The sequence below is a fragment of the Lates calcarifer genome, linkage group LG7_2, assembly GCF_001640805.2.
Source record: "Lates calcarifer isolate ASB-BC8 linkage group LG7_2, TLL_Latcal_v3, whole genome shotgun sequence".
Classification (NCBI taxonomy): Eukaryota; Metazoa; Chordata; class Actinopteri; family Centropomidae; genus Lates; species Lates calcarifer.
The window spans coordinates 382823-401171 of NC_066854.1; the positions used below are offsets into that span (position 1 = coordinate 382823).

An 18349-nucleotide genomic window follows, 5' to 3' on the forward strand; every position below is an offset into this window, starting at 1 on the left:
TCAACAAACTGTGACAGCATTTTAGCTTGAACTGCATCTGCTCAGTCATCCTATGATTTGGAGAAAGACCAAACATTGATATTCACAGTGATGCTTTAATTGTGAAAACACGAAAGAATGACAGTCAGAATTAACCTATGCAGAAGATTAGTATGTTCCAAACAAAAACACTACTGTAATGGTGTATTTCTACTCTAAATGCACTCATAAATCATCAAAAAGTGAACTGACCGGTAATATAATTGTCAATAAATATTCTTAAAAGACCTGAACAGTAACTCAAATAAATGAATAAAGTGATGTTTTAAAACATAATGCATATATATTTTGAATTATTATAACAAAGTGAGGAAAAAAACAACTACTCTTAACATCCTTAATTTCTGAGATATCTCCAGAAATCAGTGGGTTCAAAGCCAGAGTTCTGAGTATATAATCAATGTAGCATTAGAATATTTGTGACATTAAAATCCTCTGACCATTCCAATGGATGAATTGATTGACAGCAATACATCTTTAATATGACATTCTGAGTAATATAACATCTCATGTTTACTTTAAACACAGTTTAAACAAAAATTATGTACATTAACAATTTGATTAACAGATTAAAATGTGCCTTAAACTTCCCTCTCGCCTCATGATCAGCCATGTTTGCTGACAAAGGGTTTGTGGTTCTACTTCTACTCTACTGCTGTCCACTTTAGATGATGTGGGATGCTGTGATTGGCTTATAAATCATCAAAGTCTGGGCCTCTGGGTGGAGTCAGATGACAGTAATAAAAAAAAAGCTCTATCCATTGGTCAAAGGTCAAAGGTCGAATCTGATCTGAACAGATGAAACACAGTAAAAGTCTACAACATTTTTATCCTGCAATAATCCTAACATCCTTCATTTAAAGGGCTGGACTGATTTAATACACTGATCTGAAAATTAAGAAAAGACAAATATTCACAGACATGAACAGACTGAACTCTCTGTTCAACAGAGAGAAAGTTTCTCTGACAGGAGGAGACTCTGCTACACTGAACACAGAGACAATGAGGAACCAGACCGCCAGAAACCAAACCCAGGATACAGAGGTTCAGTGAATGTGGTGTTGAAGGTGTGGAGGTGGATCAGAGAGTCAGAGGAGACTCTGTAGAAGGACAGAGAGCCAGCAGGACAGTCCACATACACTGCTACTCTGTTAGAGACAGAGGAGGAGGAGGAGGAAGAGGAGGAGGAGGAGGAGGAAGAGGAGGAGGAGGAGGAGGAGGAGGAGGAGGAGATATATGTCCTTATGTTATTGTGACAGACTGAGTAACCATCATCAGCAGATCTCAGACTCCAGGACTGATTGTTTCTTCCAAACCAGCAATCGCCACTCTTTCCTTTCCTTCTGATTCCTCTGTAACTCAATGATACATCAACCCTTCCACTCCACTCGACCTCCCAGTAACAGCGACCAGTCAGACCAGTTCTACACAGCAGTTGAAGCCAGTGATCAAATCTGTCTGGATGATCAGGATATGACTGATCCTCCTCCACACGTATCATCTTCCTGTTGTCGTCAGACAGTTTGATCTTTGTGTTCACTGTGTTTGTGTCAAATGTGAGTTGACAGGAATCTGATGGAGAGAACAAGACACAATACAGCTGCAGTTATTGATCGATCATCTGATCATTGATTGACAGTTTGATGATGACTCATGACATCAGTGATGTGACAGTTTGAAGCTGCTTTGTTTTCAGGAATCACATTAAAAACACACTTACACTTCCTCAGACCTGGTCTCAACCATCGGACTCCACCAGGCTCCACCCTGAAAGGAGGAGGGGGGTCAGACCAGCACATTCTCTTTCAGCATGCTAACATGGACATTACATGGCTCTCATACACAGACTGTTGGATTATTCTCTTGTTGTTGTTGAAGTCAAAGCTCTTGTGTAGAGATCTGTCATCAGCTGTGACAGAGAAAATGTTTCCAGCTCTTCCTCCTCTATCAGACATTGTCTGTGGCTGCAGCAGGCCTCTCCATACCTGAGAGTGTCCAGTCTCCAGTCTGGATCCTCCAGTCCAGCAGACAGCAGCTTCACTCCTGAGTCTCCTGGATGATTGTAGCTCAGGTCCAGCTCTCTCAGATGGGAGGGGTTGGATCTCAGAGCTGAGACCAGAGAAGCACAGCCTTCCTCTGTGATCAGACAGCCTGACAGACTGAAAACACACAACACACAGGAACCCTCTGTCAACACTTGCTGCTCTGTTTGTTTGTTGTTTCACTTTGGTTCAGCTTCAATGTGTTTGAGTCAAATCTATGAAAATATCTTCAACATCATCAGTGGAATTAAATCATTCAACAACTAAAGAAAAACCAGAGAAAAAGATGAAAACTCCTGATGGAAAGTAATTCTCTGAGTCTAGAAAGTCCTGTTGAACTTTAGTAAAATGTTCTTTACACAATCCTACACAGGTTAACTGTTTATCCACTGATGTAGATCAGATTTTAAATGATCATCAGTTAAACAGGTTGATGAATCCTGACCTGAGAGTCTCCAGTGAACAGTGTGGACTCTCCAGTCCAACAGACAGAGTCTTCAGTCCTGAATCCTTCAGGTCGTTGTTACTCAGGTCCAGATCTGTCAGACTAGAGGACTGGGAGCTGAGAACTGAGGACAGAGCTTCACAGCTTCTCTCTGAGAGGTTACAGCCACTCAGTCTGAAGAGATGATGATAAGGAATTAAAGAAGAAAGGAATTTATTTTCTCTCCTGTTGAAAAGACAGCAGTGTCTTTATATAACGATGAATGAATCCAACTATCTATATACTTACAGAGCTTTGTTAGAGGCTTTGACCACTGGCAGCAGCCTCAGAAGAGCCTCCTCTGAAGCAGAGTATTTCTTCAGGTCAAACACGTCCAGATCTTTTTCTGATGACAGTAAGATGAAGACCAGAGCTGACCATTGAGCAGGAGACAGTTTATCTGTGGAGAGACGTCCTGAACTCAGGGACTGTTGGATCAACTCCACTAGAGAACGATCATTCAGTTCATTCAGACAGTGGAACAGGTTGATGCTTTTCTCTGCAGAGGGAGTCTCTTCAACCTTCTTCTTGATGTACTGGACTGTTTCCTGATTGGTCTCTGAGCCACTTCCTGTCTGAGTCAGCAGACCTCGTAGGAGAATCTGATTGGTCTGCAGTGAAAGACCCAGGAGGAAGCGGAGGAACAGGTCCAGGTGTCCATTTGGACTCTGTAAGGCCTTGTCCACAGCACTCTGGTAAAACTGTGTCTCTGCAGAGTCATCTTTTCTTCTTTTAGACTTCTGGGAGGTTGGTTGTTCTTCTGACAGCAGATTGACTCCAGACTTGATGAAGGTCAGATGGACATGAAGAGCAGCCAGAAACTCCTGAACACTCAGATGGACGAAGCAGAACACCTTGTCCTGGTACAGTCCTCTCTCCTCTTTAAAGATCTGTGTGAACACTCCTGAGTACACTGAGGCTGCTCTGATATCGATGCCACACTCTGTCAGGTCTGATTCATAGAAGATCAGGTTTCCTTTCTGCAGCTGATCAAAAGCCAGTTTTCCCAGAGACTCAATCATCTTCTTGGTCTCTGGACTCCAGTGTGGATCTGTCCCAGATCCTCCATCATACTTGATGTTCTTCAGTTTGGTGTGAACCACCAGGAAGTAGATGTACATCTGAGTCAGGGTCTTGGGCAGCTCTCCTCCCTCTCTGGTTTTCAACACATCCTCCAGAACTGTAGCAGTGATCCAGCAGAAGACTGGGATGTGGCACATGATGTGGAGGCTTCGTGAGGTCTTGATGTGGGAGATGATCCTGCTGGCCTGATCCTCATCTCTGAACCTCTTCCTGAAGTACTCCTCCCTTTGTGGGTCAGTGAACCCTCTGACCTCTGTCACCATGTCAACACACTCAGGAGGGATCTGATTGGCTGCTGCAGGTCGTGTGGTTATCCAGAGGCGAGCAGAGGGAAGCAGTTTCCCCCTGATGAGGTTTGTCAGCAGCACGTCCACTGAGGTGGACTCTGTAACATCAGTCAGGATCTCAGTGTTGTGGAAGTCCAGAGGAAGTCGACACTCATCCAGACCGTCAAAGATGAACACAACCTGGAACTCTTCAAACCTGCAGATTCCTGCTTCTTTGGTTTCAGTAAAGAAGTGATGAACAAGTTCCACCAAGCTCAACTTTTTCTCTTTCAGCACATTCAGCTCTCTGAAAGTGAATGGAAATGTGAAGTGTATGTCCTGGTTGGCTTTGTCTTCAGCCCAGTCCAGAGTGAACTTCTGTGTTAAGACTGTTTTCCCAATGCCAGCCACTCCCTTTGTCATCACTGTTCTGATTGGTTCATCTCTTCCAGGTGAGGCTTTAAAGATGTCTTCTTGTCTGATGGTTGTTTCTGGTCTGTCTGGTTTCCTGGATGTTGTTTCCATCTGTCTGACCTCATGTTCATCACTGACCTCTCCAGTCCCTCCCTCTGTGATGTAGAGCTCTGTGTAGATCTGATTCAGAAGGGTTGGGTTTCCTGCTTTAGAGATCCCCTCAAACAAACACTGGAACTTCTTCTTCAGGTTAGATTTGAGGTTGTGCTGGCACATAGCAGGAGATTCTGAAAGAACACAAAACATATTTTCTTAAAGTAGCTATATCTGACTTTTTTAACCACAAGAAGGTCAAGTGAGTTTCAAAACAAATTCTGTGTTAGCTACTACTTAGTGCCCCTGCTCCCTAACTAATGCATATATGAACATATTTCCCTCCATGTGTTGAGACGTCAGTAAACGTCTCATTTCTCCATCATGTTAAATCTTTAGAGAAATCCTCTTACTGCTCTGCAGACAGTCAGCCAGCTCCTCCTGCTTCATTCTCCTCAGGAAGTTCAGTGTGATCTTCAGAAACTCCTCTCTGCTGCTCCTCCTCTGCTCTTCATCCTCACCGTCCAACACCTCCTCATCCTCCCTCTGACTCTCTAAGCATTCTGGGTAATCTGGACTCAGAACCTTCTGCATCTTCTTCAGCTCCTTCTTCACAAAAGTGACGATGTTCTCCTCCAGCAGCTGGAACAGAAAACTATATGAATGACTCCATCAAACTAAAATCATGGAGCCAAACATCAGATCCATGTTGGACACACTGACAATCCACTGGTCTAAAAAGTGCAGCATGGAGATTATTGTCAACACAACAGATGTAAAAGTAGTTGTTGTCCATGTACAGACCATAAATATGGAGTCCAGGTGTGTTTGATGCTGCTGGGCAGACTGACCACTGGGAACCTCTGAGCTCTCCTGGTCCACTCTGTGGAGGAATCATGAAGAATTAGCTCACATTATGTCTGTCCACAGAGAGACAGACACAAGCTAAAGGTCCATCAAGTCATGTTTGGATGTGAAAAGTGAATCAGACGACTCCCTGTAGTGGTAAAGGTTTACTAGTCCTGCTGATCCCACTGAGAATCAACAGCTCAGTCTGCAGCTGTTTGTAGCTTTCAGCTCAGTGTTTGGCTTCACCACTCACTTTGGTTTAGTCCCAACAGCTCTCACCAACCCTCCATATAGCTCTCCCTCCCTCACTCAACACTGCTGAAGTGCCCTGAAGCAAGGCACCTACAACCTCCAGCTGCTCCAGTGGAGCTGCTCAGTGTCTGCTTGTATCAGACTGGTTGTACTGGGCAGCTCCCAGTATGAACAATGACAATGAACCAGTAAAGTTTCACTGAGGAAATGACAGTTGAAACATTACCACAATAACTGACTCAGAGTGGCTCCTGCACAGCTTTCAGATATGAGACTATCCATCCATTATCTTTGCCACTTATCTGTTAGGATGGAGAGGCAGGACACACCCTGTATGGATAAAAGTTTACCTCTCTGCAGCAGGGGATTGTCCTTTAAAATTAATGTAGCGTTCAACTGAATAGTCACTCTTCATGGACAAACAGCTGGGTTCAGGTTCTTCCAGCTTCCTCCTGAAAAACACAGGAACCAGAACACAGTGAAACTATGAGCTGTGGAAACAGATTCCTCTGTTTTGTCCTGCCATCTAGGATCAGTGAGTTTTTCACCACTGAGAAGAAAACCAGTTCCACATGAACCCTAGAGGATCAATGTGAAAACAACATGAGAAAACTGAACCATTAGAAATGGTTTGTGAGCATGTAGCCTCTCAGCAGTGAGGTACAGTTACTCACTGTGCTTTGACTGATCTGAGTGCAGTATAAACACAGACTGCAGATGTTTAATAAATGTACAGATGTTAAACAAAGAAAAGAAACAGCACTGTGGTGATGGTGGTAAATCTGCATCCTAATTATTACTGACACAGTTCATATATGGACAAAGGTTAAAGACTGGTTAAACTGAACAGTTTTCAGATATAAGAATAGAAATGAAAAGAAACAAGCACTTTTAACAAACCCTCTCTGCTACATGAAATCAGTGAGATTATCAGCAGTTTACCTGTTTGCAGCAGAGGGTTGTTGTCCTTTAAAATTAATGTAGCGTTCAACTGAATAGTCACTCTTCATGGACACACAGCTGGGTTCAGGTTCTTCCAGCTTCCTCCTGAAAAACACAGGAACCAGAACACAGAGAAACTATGAGCTGTGGATAAAATCCAAGAGAACGGTGTTTTCCACCCCCATAACATAACTTTCAACATCTTTTCTTAATCCCACTCCAAAAAACAACTCTCTCATGTTGTAAGAAAACAAACTGAGCTGACGTATGATTGTTGACTCTCAACAGCTGATCACAGTTCAGCTGTTATCACTGACATGGAACATGACTAAAGTATAAAAATGTTGATGTAAGTGAAGAAGCTCAGTGGAATCAGAGTTAGTGTTTGTAAGTTTATACTCATGCAACTTTCTAACAATAGCAACGTAAGATAAGACATTATAACATGCTCAGAGGAAGATGATTGAAAAGTTGAAGGCTGGTCAAACAGCAGTTTTCAGAAACGGGAACATGAATGACAAGAAACAAACATTTAATAAACCTTCTAAATCTAAACATGAATCAGTCATATTATCAACAGTTTACTTTGTAGTTGAGGGTTGTTGTCCTGTGTCCTGTTGTCCAGGTCCAGGTTCAGGTCCAGGTTCAGGTTCAGGTTCAGGTTCCTCACACTGACTCATGCTGCTCCACTTTCTACCTTCGTCTTCAGAGGAAACACAAATCTCCAGGAGAAATTATGTGACAGATGATTTGCTGTTGAAAAGAAGAGTTTTAACGCGTCTGTAAATTCCTGATAAATGTCTCCAGAGTTTCCTGTGAAGGCCTCTGATCACAGACGTTAATCATTAAAGAAACAGAACCTGCAGAGTCTCAGGACTAAACGCACATTTACACTAAAACAACTGGAGTGCCACATTTCTGTTTCTATGGTAACTCAGGTAACGACAGGTGTTCACCAGTAAAACAGTAAAAACAGTCACTTTACCTTCAGACGGAGAAAACAAACTGCGTCACAGTGTTCAGTAAAAGTGAAACTAAACTTTAACCAGGAAACAAGGTCAGTCAGTTCATCAGCTGCTGTACTTCTACTATCAGTCCACTAGATGGAGTCATGGAGCTGCAGTCAACAGCAGCTCAGCTCACACTCGATGCATGGACGACCATTTCATTGACTGACACACAGAAGGACTGAGATCCACTGAGTTTCTCTGACACTGTCTCTGTGTCTACAGCCTCCCTGTAGAAAACCACTGTATCAGACAAACTACAGCTCTTTATTCCACACACAACAACTCAGAGAAACTGCTGAAGCTCTTACAGGGAAAATATGACTGATAACAACATGACTTAATGTTTTCTGTCTAAACTTCTGTCAGGGCCTCTGGTAACAAACCAACAACTAAAACCACAGCAACAACACATTTACACACAACATGGCAGAGAGAGTTCATATCTTTACATTTACAGCTCTGACTCTGCTGCAGTAACATTAAAACAACAGTAGAATAACATTAGAATAACACTTCAGTAACTGCAGGTAACTCAGGTAACGACAGGTGTTCACCAGTAAAACAGTAAAAACAGTCACTTTACCTTCAGACGGAGAAAATAAACTGCGTCACAGTGTTCAGAAAGTGAAACTAAACTTTAACCAGGAAACACCTGGACAGGTGAGGGTGTGTCAGTCAGTGTCAGGTGTTGAGGGCATGGAGGGGTGCAGCTTTGGATAAGTTGCAGAGTTAAGTTAGTGGAGGATGTTTCCAAACACAGGCAGATTTAATCAGAGGATCTGGATGATTTCAGGCTTTTAGGATAAAAATAGATTCATTAGTTCAAAACAAGAACAAGCTTAAATGTCCATTTTTTCTAAAGGCAACCTGATGCAAAAAATGACCACAAGGAGTGACCTGTCAAAATAAAAGACCAATGGGTATACTGTAAAAACTTTAAGAGAAAGATGAACTGTTCAAAATAAAAGACCAGGCGGTACACTGCAAAAAAACTGACAGCAACAAACAAACAATGGACTGACTCTGTTGGAGCAGAGCATACGATGTAAAAACTGAGAGGAAATGAAGGACTGTTAAAACTGTTCTGGGTCTATAATCAATCGGATGCATAATAAGCTGATTCTATTAGAAAATTAGTGACATTAAAATCCTCTGACCATTCCAATGGATGGATTGTTTTAATCCATCCATTAATATGATATTCTGAGTAATATAACATCTCATGTTTACTTTAAACACAGTTTAAACAAAAATGATGTACATTAATTTGATTAACACATTAAAATGTGCCTAGTGGTGCCTGGTTAAAGTGTGCCTGGTGCTTGGTCAAAGGTCAAAGGTCAGTTCTGATCTGAACAGATTAAACACAGTAAAAGAACAACATTTTTATCCTTTAATAATCTTAACGTCCTTCTTTCAAAGGTTGGAGGAGGAAGAAGTTCATGAAGAATCACTGAGAAAAGTTTAAAGAACAAACTTAAACACATTAAACATGCTGATTTTTAACTGTGTGATGTTTTCAGTTGTGTTTGTTTGTCTGAGCTCTTCTGTCTCTTCGGCCTCTAAACTCATCGTGATGAGGAAGAAGTAAAGGCGACCAGAGAGAGGAAGAACATGTGACCACATCCTGACTACACACACACACACACACACACACCAACACACACCAACACACACAGTCAGAGTGAGTGTCAGTCGGAGTCTGTGATGTTTCAGGTGAGAAGTTATTTTTTAGATTTTATTACAAACTAAACGTTAATATCAGATCACTGCTGTTTCTCAGACTGTTTTTATTTACTGTTTACACTTGTATCCACCGTATAACAACACTATGAGCTGAGTATAAATGGTTTTTAATGATACACTTTACTTGAAGTTTAATGGTTTAAATGATGACAATGTTATAGGCGTGTTAAAGAGGAAATATGGAAGTTCTGAAACACATTTTGTTCCTTGTAAAACTCTGTAAATGCCAGTGCAGCTTTAACCTGCTCGTTAGGTGTCTAAGTCTAAACGACGGAAACAGACCAGAGAGAATTATCGTCTGAAACGACAGAAAATGTAAAATGAGTTGTGTTGATTTTCAGATGAAATTCAGGTTTAAAACATGAATGTGTCCCTTTAAGAGAAGTAGAGTCTTAATCGTCTCTGGGTGTGAATTCTTAGAAGTGTCCTCTTATCACACATTCACACTTAGTCATATAGATACATACAGCTGCTGTGTGGTCTGTATGTAGTCAGTGCGTTCAGTCAGACTTTCCACTGCTACCCAATAAAACCAGTAAAAACACGATAACATCCAGAACATTAATAGAAACAGTAGAACTGTTTCTATGGAAACTGAGGTTGCAGCTTCCTGTCCGTTAGAGTTCAGAAGTTGTCCTCAAATCAGCAGCAAGTGAAGCTAGCTGTGTTTCAAACTCCAGAGCTGAGCTTAGGACCGTTCACAGACCGGACCAGACTGAAGTCAAGATGGAGACCAGCTCGAGTCACATGGTCTGAGTTCACACATACTGTATAAATACCCACACACATGCCTTCACACTTCATTTATAACGACGTTAATCACAGTCAAAATTAGTTCTAGATTTATTTAACTTGACACGATTAAACTGAGTAATATCTCAAAAGTTTGGTTTAAAACATCTAAAATTTTAACTTAAATTCTGACTTTCATAATTCATCAGTTTAAAATGGCAGCTTTGTTAACCATAGTTTACTCCACAGTATGTAGGACCTTTCTATGAGGCACCCATTTCTTCCAATGACAGCTGCTTATAGGTAACGACTCTCAGGTGTCCACAAGCACTCACTAACGAGCTCTGCCTCACTAACGAGACTCTTTGTGTCGTCCCTCAGATTCATATGACGACACCGTCCTGATAACAGCCCCAACAACCATGCACATAAACACACCGACACGCAGCGTTACCAGGTGTGTTCGTGCGTGACAACATGTCTGACTTATGGACATTCTCCTCGTCTGCTACTCCTCCCATAATGCATCACTCCACCCTGCCCTCGCTCTCGTCATTCAGGAACCATGGAAACCATTCTCATTCTAAGGTTGTTATTAATCTGTTTATTTACCACCTTTTATGTATTTATTTCATTACTTACAGACTTGATTATGACCCTACCTATTTATGTACTAAACTTATCTGCACAATTTACTTATTTATGCCTCCCTCCTCCTCAGGTAACCTCCCCTCATCACCTCCCTCCTCCCCAGGTAACCTCCCCACACCACCTCCCTCCTCCTCAGGTAACCTCCCCTCATCACCTCCCTCCTCCTCAGGTAACCTCCCCTCATCACCTCCCTCCTCCCCAGGTAACCTCCCCACACCACCTCCCTCCTCCTCAGGTAACCTCCCCTCATCACCTCCCTCCTCCTCAAGTAACCTCCCCTCATCACCTCCCTCCTCCCCAGGTAACCTCCCCTCATCACCTCCCTCCTCCTCAGGTAACCTCCCCTCATCACCTCCCTCCTCCTCAGGTATCTTCCCCTCACTTCTTTCCTCAGGCCCAGGTAACCTCCCCTCACCTCACTCATCCCCAGATCTCCTCCCCTCTCCACCTCCCCCATTCTCAAGTAACCTCCCCTCACTATGTACCCCAGTCCCAGACGACCCCCTCTTACCCCCCCATCAGGCCCAGGTAACCACCTCTCACCACCTCCCTTACTCCCAGATGACCTCCCCTCACGTCCTCACCCCGCCCCAGCACCACGTCTCCAGCCAAAACCACGATCCAGGTTTACTAAACTGGGACAAACCTGTACCCCCGTCCGAACTCTCGTGCCTGTTCAACAGCTACAGTTACCCATACCAGGTAAGACAATGTGTATTCAGATCAAAAACCAGATCCAGAACCACCTCTGATTATCATCTTTGATCTGAAACAGAACCAGACCACAGCACACCTCGATCTCCATCTCCTGAACCAGAACCAGAACCAGAACCAGTTCAGTACTGGTGTGACTCACCATGGGGATGAATTGGAGGACGCTCACACACTCCTTGTCGGTGGTGTGTATGGACATGCTGACACACCTGGTCCAGATCACGATACCTGGGGGTCTCTGGAGGCGACTCTGTCCCAGACTCAGTGCTCTCCTCTGGGCTCCATGTCTGGGGGGATTGCCCTGGGGAAGTGGAGCTCCATGGAGTTCAGCTCATCATCCACTGAAGACTTCTCCAACACCCAGTTTTTCCCTGACAGCTACCACGATGGTAACACCCAGCAGTCCTTCTGTAGTCCCACCACCCCTGGTCCAAGTCCTCATTACCCACAAACCCCAGCCATCTCCAGCCCTGGTCCTCAAATACATCCCAGGAAAGACAGATTTGGTTTTCACATGCAAACGTCCACACAGCTGAGCAGAGATCAAACCCTCAGCTGCTGTCTGCACGAGTCTGAAACTTACCCTGTGAGCTCCAATGCCGGTCAGCAACCCCAACATCAAACAAGCCAATGCCTTCCCCCGAGCCAAACTGAGCCGATCCAGGACCAGACGGGCCTCTTCGACACCACAAGGTCCTCAGAGACCGGTTTTTCTCCACAGGGAGGAGGCCAGAATGTCGGCAGTACCGCCCAGTCTCCGAGCCTCCCTGCTGGGCTGATCTGGAGAGAGGAGAGTGGAGGAAGAGGAAGAGGTACAGGAGGAAGAGGAGGAGGGAGAGGAGAGGGTCAACAAGACTGGAACTGGGTGAGTTGGACATACAGAGTATTTTTTTAGCAGATGTAATCCTAATTATAATCATACAGAGCCCCGGAGCAGACATGGAGGAAAAAATTAATTCTCAAAGATGTACTTTTCTGAGTTCCCGAGAAACTTTCTGGAGATCTTGCAAAAGATTTTAACCTTCTGATTTTTTTTCCCTTGTCTTCCATGTCCACGTCTTCTCCCGGGCTCTATGTGATCATGTTATTTTGAAAATGAATGAGGAAATAAGTGGGTGAATGTTTGAGTAAATATATCGTTAAGTATGCAAAGAATGTGCATGTGATAAAAGTAAGTACAGAAGTAATTCATAAAGAACTAAAAACATAAATAAATGCTTAAATACAAACATAAATAAGTAAACAGGTGATTAAATTAGTTAAAAGAACAGGTAAGTGCAAAGTTACACGCAAGAATAAGTAAATAACTGCTTCAATAAGTAAGTGAGTAGTAAATTAGTAAACAAAATATAAACAAAATAAATAAAACATTACATTTTACCACCAGTGTTGGCTCCAACTTGATTTAAATCTTCACTGTTCATTTTCAGATACAAAGGCTACAACCTGAAAACAGCACAAAGGTTGTGGACTGCAGGTAACCTGGATGAAGATGGTGCTGTATGAATTAATTTCACCTCCTAGATTAATGAAACTTGTATCTAATGTAATCTATTCTGCTGTGTGTGTGTTACAGGCTGCTGTGTACAGTGTGCAAGCGTGATTTCAGGAGTCTGCCGGCGCTGAATGGTCATATGCGCTCACACAGCGGCTTCAGGTCGGCTTCATGGATCAAGAAGGTAAACAACAAAACAAAAAACATGTTGTTGTCACTTAGGAGGACTTAGCATTGACTCACATTTATCCCCAGAGACTAAACTTGACTTTAAAAAAAAACACCCTCCGTGTGTAAATACCTTAATTCGTAACCTTAAAATGTAATGTTTTACCTTGATGAGAACAGCAAGTCCACAAGTAGGAGATGAGTCCCCATAATGTCAGCTTATAACTTTTATAAACTGTCGGAAACACTGCCCCCCTGTGGCTACTTCATGAGAGTTCAGGCTTTATTGTCTGTTTTCTTCTCCAGGGTGAGGACTCCTCTCTGCCCGTCCAACCCTCGGCCTCCATGGTGATGCCGGTTTCTGTGCCTGTCCAGACCAGGGGCGTATCTAAGAGTGGACAGAAGAGATGCAGTCGCCTCTCTCCGGCCACCAGGGGCGCTGTGCTCTACCGCAGCCTGATGCACCAGGAAGAAGAGGAGGCGGTTGCTGCTGCTGTTGCTGGTGGAGGTGGTGGTGATGGTGAAGCAGTTATCAGCGGTGATGGAGCGGTTGATGGTGGCAGAGGTCACTACACCCCTCCACCCATGCTGTGTCCCCTCAGGGTGGGGCCAGGGCTGTACTGCTCCCTCAACACCAGGAGGCAGCAGAGAGTACAAACTGTGCAGCTTCACAACACATACAGTGAGTCAATACGTCATTAAACCAGTTATAAGTCTTGCTGGCGACATCTAGAGGCTGCGCTGGTCATTACAGATACAAACATATAAATAATGTTGATAATTTAGCTAATTGTCACAACATTTTCTGTCCACTAGAGAGCGCTGATGAGTTTGTTTTTCTGAAGTGTTTTTTCACTTTTTGCAAACTGTTTCAGTTACATAGTTTGTCCACTAGGGGACACTGACAAATTTATTTTTACATGATAAAATATATACTCACTACTCAATTATGTCATGTATTTATGTTTAAAGCATAATTAGCAACTTATAAATTGTTTTCGTTAATTCAGCCTGAAAAATCCAGACTTGGTTTGGCACTAAATGACAATAATTTACACCTAATTATTTATAATTATTCCAGGAACATTTACATTTAAGTTTACATATCTTGTAAAAACTAAAATATTATTCTTGTCTAAGCAGTAGGGGCTTTAATCAAACATGTTGCCTCTGCTGATTGGTTAACAGCCATGATGTGATATTAAAGTCCTTTATCTGTGATTGGCAGATGGACTCAAAGACCTTGTTGCCATGGAGACACTAACATCAGGAATCAATAAGCCGTACGTAAAATTTACCTCATCAAAAAACCACAACACATTCTTACGATGTAATCTCTGTCTGATCAACTAATAACCCTGAGCTGTGAATCACAGGAGGATCAATGTAGGGCGGGGCTTCCAGGCTGAAATCCCGCCCCTTTGTGACCATAAATACACCCACTCTGACTCCCAGAATGCACTGCTGCTGTGGACGCCCTGGGACGAGCTGGAGAAACCTGTCAATCAACAGAGAGGTAAACACCCACATAGTTATCGTTACAATAATCATGATTACCTCTTGGTTATTTTTTGATTGATACATTGTTCATCCAGTCGAGGCTCTGGTGATGATGGCTCGATCCAGTGTGGTGCCAGGGGGCGGGGCCAGCCCAGAGTACGTCCTCCACGTCCTATCAGAGTGCAGAGGAGACTTCCTGGTAAAATTTTATTGGCTGTTTGATTCTTTACTTACTTAGTTAAAACAACTACACATCTAACAGGCTGTATCTTGTTTGTTCGATCTGTACACAAACAGAAACGTAAACATGACAGTTTGTGGTTTTAGGGAGGGTTATGGACAAGAACTCCGTTATGTTCAGACAGGACTGGGTTTGGTTTTGGTTTCTGTACTGGGATGATGGCGACAACCTCAAGGTGACATGAAGACATCAGGATGCTGCACACTGTCACTGCACCGACTGTTGTTCAAAAAGACGTACGCCCAAAACAGATTAAACAAACGATGTGTGTTCATTTGTGAACTTTAGAGGCGTTACTAGGTGCACTGTTGACCTCATGTGTGAATCCAGTCTTTGGGCTAAACTAGGCTATCCATGTCACAACTCTATCTCTTTACTTAAAACACCTGAGCCTCAAATCAATGAGTCAAATATTTCTCTAGAACATTAATAATCCAAGACTAAACAAGCATCAGTCAATCTGCTGCATCAGAATTGTGTGGATGTGGTTTGATCAGATTGAATAACTGTAACCAAACAAACCACCAAATGTCGTGAGATCAGTTATGAATGCTGCTGAATTCTTATTGGTGCACAGAGGTACCAGCCCAGAGGAAAACAGCATCCTTACAAACTGATATCTGATATGTCCACAGACTGTTTGAGCTAATTGTTTAACCTGCTTTAGTTTTCCAAATCACACATGGCCGATGTGACACTAATGTCAGTTGTTGTTTTGGTTTTCTAGCTGACGGTGGAGAAGCTTCTTTCAACTGCTGAAACCTCCAACAACAACCACACAGGTCAACATCCATGTATTCAAATTAATGTTTCATGATTCACAGATTTAACCAAGAGTTAGAAATTTATAGTGTATTGATTGTATATCACAGGTCTCAGTTGGAGTGCAGCCGAGACGAGGATGCTGGTTAAATCCCTGCAGCTCCACCATAAAGATTTCAGCAGTGTCCAGAGAGCTGTGAGTTTTATTTCCTGTTCCATCACTGGCTCAGTCTGGTTTTACAGTTTTAAATGACCTATAATCTGTTATCATGTGTGTTCAGGTTCAGACCAAGTCCCTTTCCCAGTGTGTGGAGTTTTATTATCTCTGGAAGAAGAAACTGAACCTGAATGTGAGGACCCCGCCTGGGTTGACCGTTACTCTGCCCAACGCAAATGTAAGAAACCGTTAATATCTGAGAAAATGTGGGCTACCGTCCGCAATCAGTCCAAATGATGCAAACTTCGGATTTGACAAAATTTTCCTTCTACATCTATTATTATGTTTTTAGAGTTGGTTTAGGTGAGAAAGTAAAAATTTAGATGATAAATATTTGGTCAGTGGTTAGTTGCTGGTCATGTCTAATCAGTCCCAAGTCAAGACCATGAAGTCTCAAATTAGGTCCCAAGTCAAGACCAACAAGATACAAGTTAAATTCCAATTTAAGACTAACAAGTCCAAAGTCAGATTCCAAGTGAATAACACCAAGAACCCAAGTCAGGTCCTAAGTCAAGCTTATCTAATTCCAAGTCAGATCTAAGTGTTTATTAATGTATTTGTTAACGACTATAACTCTGTCTATGAACATCCATCAGAGGAGGAAGTAAAACACTAACAGAATAATATCAAGTCTTCATAAGCAAACAAATACTGTAGATTAATAAACAGTTAAAATGTCTTTTAACCTCATTAAAACGTGTTAGAAACCATTTAATGTTTGTACATTGCTTCAAAGTGTTTATGAGAACTCCTGACTGCAGCTAAACATAGTAACAAGTCAGTAAACTAAGCGCAGACACAGTTTGAGTTCCAGTCGAGTCGGTTAGATCAGTGTTTCAGGTCAGTAACTTCAGTCAGTGGTGAACACAAATGAAACTCAAGACTGAATGAATAAAAACCACTGAAACCAAATTCCTGTTATCACTCCACACACACACCGAAACACAAAATACACACTCTGAAACGCACACTGAACTCACACTTCCTGTCAGAGTCGTCACGTTTCTGAACAAACTGTGACTTGACATTTCAGATAGCCAGTGTGTGTCTGTGTGGTCAGACCTCAGTGAGTCAACTTTAATTTTCCGTGTTGTCAGTTTCTTTTAGATGAATTTGGTCGACTTTGTAGTTTTTTTAATCAGCTTTATTATGTATGTCATTCAGATTTCCATCGGTCTGATCCACTTTGACTTCCTGTGAGCTGGTTTCAGTTTAGTTTTTGATTTTGTCAGATTAGAGTAACTAAATAAAGCTCATCAGGAAAGCGTTCATTTAACTGTTCTTTACTTTGTGTCCATGTTATTCATGCTGGTTTGTTTTTCAGCCTCTTTCAGGCTGGTGTTTTACACAGTATGTCGTCAAATGTTTCAGGTCAAGCAGAACAAGAGCAAAGTCAAGATGAGCCAAATCATAGATCAGGTCCTAAGTCAAGCCCCAAGGCCAAGACAATGGTTTTGTTCCAGAGCAGAAAGTAACTGATGAGTCATTGGTTATTGATCAATAACCTGATTTAGGTTTATGACGGTGTATTTATGTGATAATGGTGACCAAAGACTCACCTATCTTCTTTTCTTGTCCCCAGGGTCAGAGGTCATCAAGATCTCACAATGCATCATGAACTCAGGACTGGACTGGAGCGACACACTACTTGCTGGCACACACGAACACACACAGACAAACAAACAGGTTTTATTATTAAGGTTAAAACAGCAAAACTGTGAGTTTACTTACAAGTTTAGTGCTTGAATCCTTAAACCAGTTCTTTTAAATAATGTTTAACATAATCACATATATCGCACATCTATTTATTCCCAGTTTGCTTTCTTGATATCTGAAGCCATGTTGTTGCATTATTAAAAACTTATTTATGATGAACTGAACATTAAAGGAAAACTGCACCAATAAGCATCTTTGTCTCCATTTTTAAAATATTAAACCTCTCTTTTCTGCCTCTCCAATGATAATTAGATGACAGACACAAAATGAAGACATAAACACCTCTGTATGGTGTTTATGCTCAGAACTGTTTACGTTTCTTGTTGCAGAAAATCATATTTGATGTGTTTTCTCTCAGACTGTGAGACAGCAGCTTCAGGTATGTTGGGATATTGTTTTCCTTCCTTAATCCTCCCTGTCTTTTTTTTCTCAGTCTTCTCCCTCTGGGTCTCAGAGCTGAACACATCTTGACTTATTACTGCCTGGAAAAAAAAGAGAAAGAAAAGCAAACATGAGACGCCTCAGGCTTCCTGTCTGACTGCAGCTCTTCACATCTCTCTGTCATTTCTGATGTAAACTTCAGGGGTATTGCAGATTATTTTTTCTATCTGACTTACACTACACTACTACCAAAACTAAACCAGGAAGAGCAGACCTCAAGCTAACAGTTTCCCTCTGTTTTCAGCCTTTATGCTAAGCTAAGCTAACCACGTCCTGACTCCAGCTATGAGCTTGATATTCACCTAAAAGAAAATAAATCTTTTCCTTTAAAATCCTCAAAATCACACGGACTTTATGACTCAGCCTTTTACAGTTAAAAACATTAAAGTCTAAATGTGATGGTTCAGAAAAATTGCCTCCAGCAATCCTGCACTTTTTCTGCATGACGCGTTTTTCTAGTTTTTGATATTGACTCAGTGTCTCAGTGTGAAG

At 42.2% G+C, this 18349-nt stretch overlaps 2 protein-coding genes and 1 long non-coding RNA gene across 34 annotated transcripts in view; 1 reads left to right on the plus strand and 2 right to left on the minus strand.

Moving 5' to 3' along the window:
- Positions 1-75: 75 nt before the first annotated feature.
- LOC108877189 (NLR family CARD domain-containing protein 3) overlaps positions 76-18349 on the minus strand; it is a 46380-nt gene continuing 28106 nt past the window's right edge. For 2 of the 5 annotated variants that reach the window (XM_051065766.1, XM_051065764.1), the window contains exons 2-11: positions 7050-7217; positions 6465-6569; positions 5873-5974; positions 5226-5304; positions 4835-5063; positions 2815-4615; positions 2527-2700; positions 2025-2198; positions 1760-1806; positions 76-1611 (exon numbers count right to left, since the gene is read on the minus strand). In XM_051065766.1, coding sequence (XP_050921723.1) covers positions 1022-1611; positions 1760-1806; positions 2025-2198; positions 2527-2700; positions 2815-4615; positions 4835-5063; positions 5226-5304; positions 5873-5974; positions 6465-6569; positions 7050-7144 — 3396 coding nt within the window. In that variant the 5' untranslated portion in view covers positions 7145-7217 and the 3' untranslated portion in view covers positions 76-1021. Of the gene's footprint in view, positions 1612-1759; positions 1807-2024; positions 2199-2526; positions 2701-2814; positions 4616-4834; positions 5064-5225; positions 5305-5872; positions 5975-6464; positions 6570-7049; positions 7218-7449; positions 7605-8057; positions 8078-18349 lie in introns of those variants that run through there. The other 3 variants (XM_051065765.1, XM_051065763.1, XM_051065767.1) reach the window with 3 other exon arrangements.
- LOC108873216 (uncharacterized) overlaps positions 9094-18349 on the plus strand; it is a 46870-nt gene continuing 37614 nt past the window's right edge. For 15 of the 28 annotated variants that reach the window (XM_051065771.1, XM_051065785.1, XM_051065794.1 and 12 more), the window contains exons 1-2: positions 9094-9190; positions 10334-10540. In XM_051065771.1, coding sequence (XP_050921728.1) covers positions 10430-10540 — 111 coding nt within the window. In that variant the 5' untranslated portion in view covers positions 9094-9190; positions 10334-10429. Of the gene's footprint in view, positions 9191-10333; positions 10541-10673; positions 10839-18349 lie in introns of all 28 variants that reach the window. The other 13 variants (XM_051065776.1, XM_051065790.1, XM_051065789.1 and 10 more) reach the window with 5 other exon arrangements.
- LOC127139106 (uncharacterized) lies at positions 14519-18184 on the minus strand. Its single transcript, XR_007808991.1, has 3 exons — positions 17732-18184; positions 17260-17351; positions 14519-14652 (listed from the first exon to the last, which is right to left on the minus strand). It is a non-coding gene; the product is annotated as an uncharacterized LOC127139106 (long non-coding RNA).